The sequence below is a fragment of the Zonotrichia leucophrys genome, chromosome 5, assembly GCF_028769735.1.
Source record: "Zonotrichia leucophrys gambelii isolate GWCS_2022_RI chromosome 5, RI_Zleu_2.0, whole genome shotgun sequence".
Lineage (NCBI taxonomy): Eukaryota > Metazoa > Chordata > Aves > Passeriformes > Passerellidae > Zonotrichia > Zonotrichia leucophrys.
In genome coordinates, this window is record NC_088175.1 from 47388559 (window position 1) to 47398790 (window position 10232).

Consider the following 10232-nt stretch of genomic DNA (forward strand, 5'->3'; position numbering starts at 1 on the left):
GTCCTGGCCACAGTCCACAACTCGGAGCCCAGGGCAGTTCCAAACATGGCTTTTACTGAATCACAGTGTGCGACATCCCTGCAGGGCTCAGAGCCGTTTCCCTATGCACGTGGAGAACCGAGGCACAGGGGCCCTGCAGCCGCCCCTGCCCACTCAGGCCGGGGCTTTCCGCGGGGGCACGTGGGTCTTCCTGCGGTAGCGGCCGGGCAGCAGCAGCTCCAGGGTCAGCTCGGTGATGATGGCCGTGAGCCCCCAGACCTTGTGGGGGCCGTTGAGGAACACGGGCAGGGTGTATCCGTAGCCGCTGGCCGTGCGGAAGTGGGTGTAGCCCTGGTTCTCCTCACGGAGCAGGTGAGCCAGGGGCAGGGTGAACACCTCCTCCACCTGTCACACAGACCACAGTGACAGGAGTGGCTGCCACGGGAAGGGGAGCAGCCCTAGGGAGGAGCCACTCACCTCATCAGGGTTGGGGTTCAGTGTCAAGGCCTCCAGCGGCCCCAGGTTGGCCACGACGGGCGCCACGGTCATTCCATGCTGGAAGGTGTGTCAGCGAGGGACAGGGTGACACCCCCTCCCCGAAGTGCCCGTGCCTTGACCCACTGCACCCAGTGCAGGCACCCACCCTGTGTGTCACCCCCTCACCAGTGCCGCTGCCTTGTGTCCCATCACCTTGAATCCCCAGAATTCTTGTCACCCGTATCCCTGATGGCCTGTCCCTGTCACCCAGAATCGTCATCATCTGTCACCCGTGTCCCTGTCCCCCTGAATCTGCCACACATGACCCTGTTGCTTTGTCCCAGTCACCCATGACCCTGCTGCCTTTTCCCTGTCATTCCAATCCACTGCTGCCTGCAAGCCCCCCTCACCTGTGCTCCTGTCTCCCTGGACCCCAGTCACCTGCACCCTGTCACCCATCTCCTTGCCTTGTCCCTGTCACCCAGAACCCTTGCTTTGTCCCCTGTGTCCCTACTGCTTTATCTCTGTCAACTGAACCCCTTCCTTCTCTGTGTCCCTGTGACCTTATTCCTGTCACATCTTGTTCCTTTTGTCACCCCAAAGCCATCACGCCAGAACCTTTGTCCCCGTCACCTCAAACCCGTCACTCATGACCCTGCTGCCTTACCCCTGTCACCCGTGACGCTGCCGCCTTCCCCGTCACCTTGAACCCATCCCGTGTCCCTGCCCGCCCTTGTCCCCGCGCCTTCAAGCCCCGCCGATCCCCGGTACCCGATCGGGCAGCGTCCGAAGCTGTCCCCAGACGCTGGTGGCTGCCACCGCCACCCCCAGCTCCTCCCGCGTCTCCCGCAGAGCCGTGGCCACCGCGTCCCCGTCCGCCGGGTCCCGCCGCCCACCGGGGAAGCTGCGGGAGGGATCGGGGGCTAGGGTCAGGGCCGGCCCGGCCCCGGTGCCCGCTCCCCCCGCCGGTACCTGACGTCGCCGCTGTGGGGGCCGGCGAGGCGGCGGGAGCGGAGCGTGAAGAGCAACGCGGGGCGGCCGCGCACCGAGCACAGCGGCACCAGCACCGCGGCCGCCGCCGCTGCGCCCCCCGCGGCCCCCGCCGCCAGCCGCGCCCGGCACCGCCGCTCGCTGACGCCGCTCAGCACATCCCCGGCGTCCCCGGCACCGTCGGCACCGCCCGGGCCCGCCATGGCGCCGGCACGGGGCGGGAGGAGCGGCGAGGGAGGAGGGACGCGGGGAGGGACCGGCACCGCCCCCCGCACCGAGCCCGCCCCGCCGCGGCCCGGCCGTGCCGAGCGTGGGGCAGCCCTGCCCGGGGTGCGACAGCCTCCTCCGGCGCGGAACGGCCCCGGCCGGGTACGAAACCGCCTGCCAGCCGCTCCCAGGCGTGCAGCCCTTTGGCTGTGTATGCGACAGCTGCCCCCAGGTGTGTGACCCCTCGGCTGTGTGTGCGACAGCCACCTCCAGGTGTGTGACCCACGTCCCACCTTCGCGGTGGGAAACACACTGCCAGGTGTGCCAGTCCTACTCCAGCCCCACCAGGTGTGCAACAACTCCCGCCAGGTGTGCCACCTACCCTCCAGCTTTGTGACAACCTTCCGGCTCTGCCGGCTGTGCAAGGCCTGCTCCAGCCATGCCATATCCCTCATCACAGGTGCAGCAGTCCCTGCCAGGTGTGCAATGACCCCCTCAGAGTGTGTCCCTCTTGCTGGTGTGTGACAGCCCCTGCCAGCTGTGTGACCCCAGCTCCCAGCCCCACACCCCCTCCTGGGTGTGCAAACCTCTGGGCCAGCGTGTAACGCTCACCTCTGACCCCCACAGGCCTGGCAAGGACCCTTCCAGGGGTCCAACAACCCCTTCTAGGCATCCAACAACCCCCTCCAGGCATCCAACAACCCTTTCCAGACATCCAACAGCCCCTTCCAGGCATCCAACAGCCCCTACTGCTGACAGCCCCCATGTGCCACTGGCCCTCCATGTCAGCAGGTGCCCGGGCTTGTCAGGGAATTTCTGCTGTGGAAACAGCCTCAATGGTGTTTGAGGTTGGGAAAAGGCTCCTGGATAAATCACGGAACGCTGGTGACCAGCCAGCCCTTCTTCCCAGGAAACCACCATGGACAGAGACTCTCACACCTGCATCTTCAGCTCTCAGCAGGAAATGATTTTTAAAAAACTGTATAGAAATCATCACTCTCCATGATTCTTTGCTTCCAGAGCCTGCCATTGGCTCCACAATCCCACTCCCATCTCTGGAATCAGCGGAACCTCTGCTCCTCCCACACATATCGCTTCCCTGCTGGAACCTTGCGCAAGAACAGGCTGTTCCCTCGGCTCATGTTGCCCTGGAAAGGGAAAACGACCATGGAGGGGCCACAAAAGGTCCAGGGTGGCCTCTCCAAACCCCATGGAGAGGCTCCTCTCCGTGTCCCTGGTGTCTGGAGCATCCCAGCTCCAGCACTTACCTCCCTCTGCAGCTGGCTCCAGCAATCCAGCCAGGAGGAGTAGGTGGGTGCATAGGGAAGGAGACCCCCGGCCAACCTGGGGAAAGGAGGAAAGACCCACAGGGAATTATTCCCATCCGTGAATGACCCAATCCCCCTGTAGCTCGACACCAGGTTGAACCCCAAAACGACCCTCTCCCACTTTAAGCACAGAGGAATCAACCCTGTGGAGCACTGGAAGCACCTTTCCACCTGGGAATTTGTTCCAGGAGCTGATCTGGGGCAGAGGGATGTGGGGTCAGGGACTCACCCGCAGTTGTTCACAGCCATCAGGTTGGAGACCAGGACGAAGGGGTAGGTCAGCATGCTGGCAAAGAACTGCAGGAAAAATGGGGATCAGTGGGATGCTCCCTCTTCCCTCCACATCAGGAGATGTCCCTCAGAGTTTCACTCCAGGGAGGGGAGCCCACTCCTGCCACCTCCACAGGGTCACACGTGTCTTCCAGGGAGCATCCCTTGGCCTGTGGGCTGATCCGGCTGATCCCACCCTGGCAGCTGCAGGATTCCAGGAACACACCCCTCCCTAGGGAAAGGATCCGCTCCCTGCCCGTGGCTGCACTCACCCCAGTGACTGCCTGGGAGTAGCTCTTCATCTCAGTCATGGCGGAGACCTGAGGAGGAGCAACAGCACCTGAGTCCCCCCAGAGCGGGGTGCTGGCTCCCAGAACACCCCCGGAGCTGCCCCCCGCCAGCTCCGGGCACTGGGGATGCCGGAGCAGAGCCTACCCCGTTCTCCAGCGCGTACGTGTTGATGAGGTAGGCCAGCATGTTGCACAGCCACAGGGAGAGGATGTCCCCGAGGAGCCGCGGGATGAGGCCGCTGCAAGGGAACAAACGGGGAATGACGGCCCAGGGTTGGGATCCGACTGTGCGGAGAGCTGGGAACAGCTAGTGTGGGGCAGGGTGAGAGGGAACGGCCATCCCTGGGAGCGGGGATGCTCTAGTGAGCCATCCAGAGCTGCTGGAGGGATCCAAGGTACTCCCAGGGAGGCTTTGGGACCTTCACACCGCTGCCACCCCCGCCGTGCCCCTCCCTGCCTTGCCAGCACTCACGCGAAGAATCCCAGGATTCCCTCTTCCCGGTAGATTGTGGCGAAGGCGCTTAGTGTCCCGCTGGGATAGGGAGGAAGAGGAGGGATAAGGTCAGGGGTGGATCCCAGGACTCCCAGCCCCCCAGAGCGCCCAGAGCCCCCGGGCCGTACCTGTACTTGGTCTCGCGGCCGATGAACTGCACCATGCAGCGCAGGGTGATCACTGCGGGGACACAGGGGGACACGGGGGTGACAGGAGGCTCCTGGCACTGCTCCCCCCGGCCCCTGGGGTGGGGGGACACCTACCGTGGAAGGGGTGGGTGATGAGGGTGGCGGCAGAGCGGGCGACCATCTCCTGGGAGGTCTGGGAACAAAGGGAGCCTCAGCAGGAGGGGACAGGGATGTGACATCCCACTGCCTCCCTCCTCCTGCTGCTGCTCCTCACCTCCTTGAGCACCTGCTCCAGCGAGGACTCCTTCCTCCTGGCTCCAGGCTGGAGGGGGAAACAGGAGTCAGGGGGGAACAGCTGCCTGGAGAGGGGAGGCTGGCCCCAGGGTGGGGTGGAAGCTCCGGATGCAGGGCTGGGGCTGCCCAAATCCGGGGGCCATGGGGAGGAGGGAGAGAGGGAAGAGAGAGGGGAGGAGGAGGAAAGAACGGAGAGAAACAAAGGGAAAAGAAAGAGGGAAAGCATGGAGCAGGGAAAAAGGACAGAAGAGCAGAATGAAGGAAAGAGGGAAGGAGACAGAGAAAAGGAGAAAGGAAAGGAAAAGAGAAGGAGAAAGCAATGAGGGAAAGAAGAAAAGAAAGGATAAGAGAAGACTAGAAGAACAGAGAAATAAAGGGAGAAAGGAGGAGACAGGAGGGAAGGGAAGGGAAGGGAAGGGAAGGGAAGGGAAGGGAAGGGAAGGGAAGGGAAGGGAAGGGAAGGGAAGGGAAGGGAAGGGAAGGGAAGGGAAGGGAAGGGAAGGGAAGGGAAGGGAAGGGAAGGGAAGGATGCATTCCCTGTGGGAAGCATCTCTGCACCCACCTCAGCCTTCTCGGCCTCCTGGTACCGCTGCGGAGCAAAGAGCAAGGTCAGCGCAGGGTCAGCACCGTGCGGGGAGCCAGGGGGCCCCGGTGTCCCCCCGTCCCGGCGGCAGAACCCCCGGTTCCCGCAGCGCCCCGCCCGTGCCGGTACCTGCAGCACTTTGCTGTGCACCACGGTGCCGATGGCGCTGGAGCAGAGGCGGGGGGTGAGGCCTTTAAAGAGTCCTGCTCTCCCGTCCACCTTTATGATGTGCTTGGCTGGGGACAGCGGGGACCGTCAGCCCCGGGGGGACCCCGCGGCGGCACCGGGACGGCGCCGGGGCGGCCCCACCAAGGCGGACTCACCGTAAGAGAAGAGGCCGGGAAGCTGATACACCTGGCGGCCGAAAATGTTCCTCCCCAGGGTGGGCGGCAACGGCTCGTAGCCCACCTGCAGCGGGAACGGGCAGGCTGTATCCCCCGCGCGGCCGATACCGGGCCCGGTACCCCCTCTCAACCCCGCCGTTCCCGCCCTTACCTGCACCAGCACCTTCACGTACATGAGCGGCTGCGAGAGCACGGTGAGCCCCGAGCCCAGCAGCACCTGCGAAGCCGCGTTCTCCATGGTGCCGCCCCGGCGTCACGGCACAGAAGGACACGGCCACGGCTGCCGCCGCTTCCGCTTCCGCCTCCCGGTAGTTCCGGCGCCGCCGTGACGCGATTCCGGCCGCTGGGGGGCGCCCTGGGAGCAGCGGCTGCCATGGAAACGGCCGGAGGCGCCGTGGGGGTGTTGCCATGGCAACGGGGCCTGCGGGCCTGGGGCACCCACGGGGCCTGCGGGGACACCGTAGGGACAGGGGGGACAGCAGGGTCATAGGGCTGAGGAGTCACCCGGGTGGCAGAGCCACCACATCCCTAGAGCCCAAGGTGATACCATGGTGGCAGGGCTGAGGTGACACCAAGCAATGGAGGTGACATGCTGGTGGCAGGGCTGAGGTGACACCAAGCAATGGAGGTGACATGCTGGTGGCAGGGCCCAAGGTAGCACCACAGGCATAGGCTGACATCATGGTGGTGTCATGGCGTTGGGTGCCAGCAAGACTCTGGCCGAGCTTGGGGACACGGGGACTCCTGACAATACATCAAAATGAAAACAGGCAGCAGCAGGCACAGACATGGAGGTGGCAGCTCCTTTACTGCCGAGCACAGGCGCAGCAGCGTGAGGCCACCACGTGGACAGTGAGGGGACGGGCCCTGTCCCTGTCCCTGTGCCTGCCCCGCTGCCAGGATGGCTCTAAGATTCCTCCCATGGCTGGATCCCAGGAAGAGTCACTGGTGGTAGCATGGTGGCAGGGGCTCAGTGGTGGCTTGCGGTGTGTCACAGCACTTGTGCCACTGTCCAGCTGATGCCTTCTCATGGTGGCACAGTGGCCCTTCCCTGCTTCAGGTGCCCTGGGAATGGCCACTCCAGAGTCAGCACCAGGCACCTCTCTTGCCATGGCACGGGAGCCATTCCCTGTTCCAGCTGTGCTGGAAAAGGTGACACTGGAGATGACTCTGGGCTTCTCTCCCACATTGTCACCTCCACTCTGGACACCAGGAAGAACTGGATGCCTGCGGGTCCCAGCCTGGCGAGCACAGGAGAGGTGTCAGACCCACTTGAAGGGTGGGACAGCACTGGGGACAAGTGTCCCTGCAGGACTGTCCCCTGGGGGCCTGGATGGCCTATGGTGGCTCCAGACTCACTGGGATGCTGGTGTGGCTCCGCTTTGTTCGGCGCAGGACATTCCTTGCTCTCCGTCTCTGCAGCTGCTTCTTCCTGCGTGGCTCCATCTGTGCCAGTGGTAAAGTGCCACTGGGACATCTGCACCCTCTGTCACCATGTTCCACCCTGGCTCTGCATCCCTGCCACCTCAAAATCAGTGGCACGGGGAGACTCACCTGTTGGCTGGGGCTGTGGAAGTCATCTGGGATCCCATTGGACACGGAGCTGTCAGAGCCACTGGTGCTGCAGGGAGCAAGAAGCATCTGCAGCCCCCAGTGGCACCACGGGGTGACATGAGGTGACAGGGGATGACATACCTGGACTCAAGCTCTGAGGGGGACACATCACTCCAGCTGCCTCCAGGGCCCGGCTCACGACCCACCCTCCGCTGCAGCAGCGCATCTGCCTCCACCAGGCACTGCTGGAGCTGCAGGACAGTGCCAGTGTCATGGTGTCACCATGGTCCCATGGCACCAGGACACCCTGGGCCAGGCCCAAGCCCACCTTGGCAGGTGCAGGGTCGCAGAAGTCGAGCAGGGTGTCACAGAGGAGGCGGCCCAGTGACTCAAGGTCCTCCACGCTGAAGTGGGAGCTCCTCCCGCCTGCAGGGGACAGGGAAAAGGAAACAAGGGCAGCTTCCCAGCCCAGGACCACCCCACTGGCACTGTCCCCGTGGCTGTGGCAGCCCCTCACCCAGTGTGGAGCCACTGAAGGCCACCTCCAGGGTGTAGCTGTGGGAGACACCCAGGCGCCACATGGAAACCCGGCCTGTCCCCTCTTTGCTCTTCTGCACTTGGAACTTGCAGCTGGAGAAGGAGAACTGGAGGCCCCCAGGGTCAGAGGGGTCCCAGCCCCACAGGGACAGCTAGGGAAGCAGCACACAGGCTGCATTCCCACTGCCTCCACAACACGGTGGCCCTGAGGCATCCGTGTCCCACCTTGTCGGGGGCATTTTTGCTCAGCATCAGGGGGAACACGCGCTGGCGCAGCCGTGTCCCGGTGCTGTCCCTGCCGCCATCGCAGCCGTACATGAAGACGTTGTTCTTCCTGCTGTGTCCATGGAAGTCGCAGTAAAGCACCACCTCCCGCTCCATCAGCTCCCTGCACACATCAGGGTATGGCCACCAGCACCGCCACAGGAGTGGCCCTGTGCCACCAGCTCCCCACACCCACCTCACCTTTGGACCATGGCCTGCAGGTGCCACACGGCAGGGAAGGAGCTGGGAAGTGCCTTCCCATAGGCTCTGTTGGGATCCCGTCCCGCCAGGGAGCAGCGGGAGTTGCCCACCACCACCCCATCGGGGTTGAGCATTGGCACCGCTTTGAAGACAAAGAGGCGGCGCAGGAGCTGCGCGTCCTCGTGGGGGCTCAGCAGGAAATCCAGGAATCCCCGCATGGCCCAGGAGCCGCTGCTCTCGCCAGGATGCACACGGGCACTCAGCACCACCGTGCGCTTGCCGGCCGTGCCGCCCGGGCCGGTGATGGTCAGCAGGGGCACGGTGTTGCCGGCCAGGCTGCGGCACAGGGCCCGCACCGTGCAGTACTGTGAGCGCGCCGGGTCGGCCGCCAGCGCGCGCAGGTAGCGCCCCAGATCCGAATAGGTGTAGGGGTAGCCGGCGGCGAAGAAACAGGTGTCACCATCGTGGGGGAAGCGCACGGTCCAGCTGAGCCGGAACAGTGGTGGCTCCCCTGCACTGCCACGGTAATAGCAGACATCCGTCCCGACCCGGCGCCAGCCTACGCCACGGCTCTGGGCATCCTGCTGTGAGTAGAACAGCGGCTGCAGGCCCTGGCCGTAGAGGCTCTTGGGCTTGGCCATGTTGGCGATGGTGAAGCGGTAGAGCGGCTCCTGCCGCGTGTTTTGGACACGGAAGTAGAACCACTGTGTGTGTTTGGCCGTGTACAGGTCTGGCCGCAGCATCAGCACGTACTCGTAGGGTCCCCTGTGTGGAGGGAAGGGCAGTGCTCTGGATCCAGGCTGGCATGAGAGCCCCCATGGACCCACAGCCTCTCTCTTACACCTTGGTGGCCTTCTGGAGGTTCCCACCCTCAAAGCGGGACTCGAAGAGCAGCGTGGCGTCCTGAGGACCCTCCAAGGGGGCTGCTGGCGAGGAGAGTGGCCCTGGGGCTCCTCCAACCCGAGCATGGGTAAAGCAGGAGCCTTGGCGCGCTGTGGGGGGAGCAGGGACACTGTGGTGGGGGTCTGGGGAGAGTGGAGGCACGCAGGGCTGCTGCCTGTGCTCCCTTACCTGGGCTGGAGTGGTAGACGACAGTGCCCTGCTCCTCACCGAGGGTGCACAGGGCCTGCTCCGGGCCCATGGGTGGGCATAAGGGCTCTGGTTTGGGGGGAACCCACTCTGGGAGAGGGGGGACACAGAGACAAATGCCATTCACACAACAAAGGTGAGGGGTGAGGCAGGGGAGAGCTGGAGCACCCCCTCACCAATGTGCTCAATCGTCTCCGGGATGACTTCACACTCCACAGGCCAGCGGGGAGCAGGGAGGGAGAACTGAGCCTGTGGTTCTCCTGGAGACCTCCAGGGCTGCCTTAAGGGGGCCAGTCTGCCCTGGTGGGGCCTCTGCACCATCCCGGGGGCTGCAAGAGCACCAGGAAGGGCTGGGGGTCTCCAGTGTGGTTGGGGTAGGGCATCCCCCAAAACCAAGGCAGGGACAGGGAGAGTCCCTCCCCCCACACTCGCTGTGCTGGGAGGACGCTGTGCTCAGGGGCTGTGGGGGGCTGCGGGGTCTCACTCACGGTTTGGCTCGTGCCCAGGAGCTCGCTGCCAGCCAGGGCCGGTGTTGCCCATGCTGGATGCCTTGGGAAGCTGCCCGGAGGCTTCCCCCGGGGACACGGCAGTCTCTTCCCCGCCCAGCTTCTCATCTTGGGGAGAACAGCGCTGCAGCCAGGGGGCAGGAGGGGACAGGGCCCAGGGACAGGGGGGTGCAGCGGCCAGGGCTCACCTCGGAAGTAGCCATAGAAGCGCAGGTGGGTGCGGATGAAGCTGTCATAGGGCTTCAGGACCTGTCCCCCCCTGAATCTCCCCGGAGCCCCCTCCCCGCCCTGGGCAGCGCAGCGCCCTGCGGGCTCCATGGCTGCGAGAGCCCCGGGAGAGCCGGAACAGCAGAGGCAGCGTCAGGGCTGGGCTGGCACCCGGTTGCTGAGCTACAGGGAGGAACGGGGCAATCCTGGAGCAGAGCTGGGAAAGGAGCCAGAGGGATTTCAGGGAGTCATTAAAGATGGAAAAGACCTCCAGGAGCATTGAGCCCAATCTGTGACCAATCTCCACCTCATCATCCAGACCAGAGCACTGAGGTGTTCATGTCATTCCATGTCTGGTCATTCCTCCAGGGCTGGGGACCCTGCCACTTTTCTGAGCAGCCCTTTCTCATGCCTGACACCACTTTCTATGATGAAATTCTTCCTCTTGTCCAACCTCAACTTCCCCTGGCAGAGCTTGAGGCTGCTTTCTC

The 10232-nt window shown here is 64.2% G+C and overlaps 3 protein-coding genes across 3 annotated transcripts; all 3 read right to left on the bottom strand.

Moving 5' to 3' along the window:
* Positions 1-33: 33 nt before the first annotated feature.
* Positions 34-1726, bottom strand: NUDT8 (nudix hydrolase 8). Its single transcript, XM_064715161.1, has 4 exons — positions 1429-1726; positions 1228-1360; positions 457-534; positions 34-384 (listed from the first exon to the last, which is right to left on the bottom strand). Exons 1-4 carry the CDS (start codon positions 1647-1649, stop codon positions 154-156), a joined length of 663 nt encoding a protein of 220 aa, XP_064571231.1. The 5' UTR covers positions 1650-1726; the 3' UTR covers positions 34-153.
* Positions 1727-2599: 873 nt separating this feature from the next.
* On the bottom strand, positions 2600-5692 carry MTCH2 (mitochondrial carrier 2). Its single transcript, XM_064715158.1, has 13 exons — positions 5535-5692; positions 5363-5447; positions 5169-5275; positions 5019-5045; positions 4437-4484; positions 4298-4355; positions 4163-4214; positions 4014-4073; positions 3687-3780; positions 3524-3571; positions 3211-3278; positions 2922-2997; positions 2600-2801 (listed from the first exon to the last, which is right to left on the bottom strand). Exons 1-13 carry the CDS (start codon positions 5619-5621, stop codon positions 2715-2717), a joined length of 897 nt encoding a protein of 298 aa, XP_064571228.1. The 5' UTR covers positions 5622-5692; the 3' UTR covers positions 2600-2714.
* Positions 5693-5741: 49 nt separating this feature from the next.
* Positions 5742-9852, bottom strand: AGBL2 (AGBL carboxypeptidase 2). The gene is made up of 14 exons (XM_064714915.1): positions 9723-9852; positions 9517-9642; positions 9205-9357; positions 9011-9118; positions 8781-8931; positions 7940-8704; positions 7700-7862; positions 7455-7581; positions 7266-7363; positions 7079-7188; positions 6938-7004; positions 6743-6829; positions 5931-6624; positions 5742-5830 (listed from the first exon to the last, which is right to left on the bottom strand). The coding sequence occupies exons 1-13, from the start codon at positions 9850-9852 to the stop codon at positions 6190-6192; spliced, it is 2520 nt and encodes an 839-aa protein (XP_064570985.1). The 3' UTR covers positions 5742-5830; positions 5931-6189.
* Positions 9853-10232: the final 380 nt, after the last annotated feature.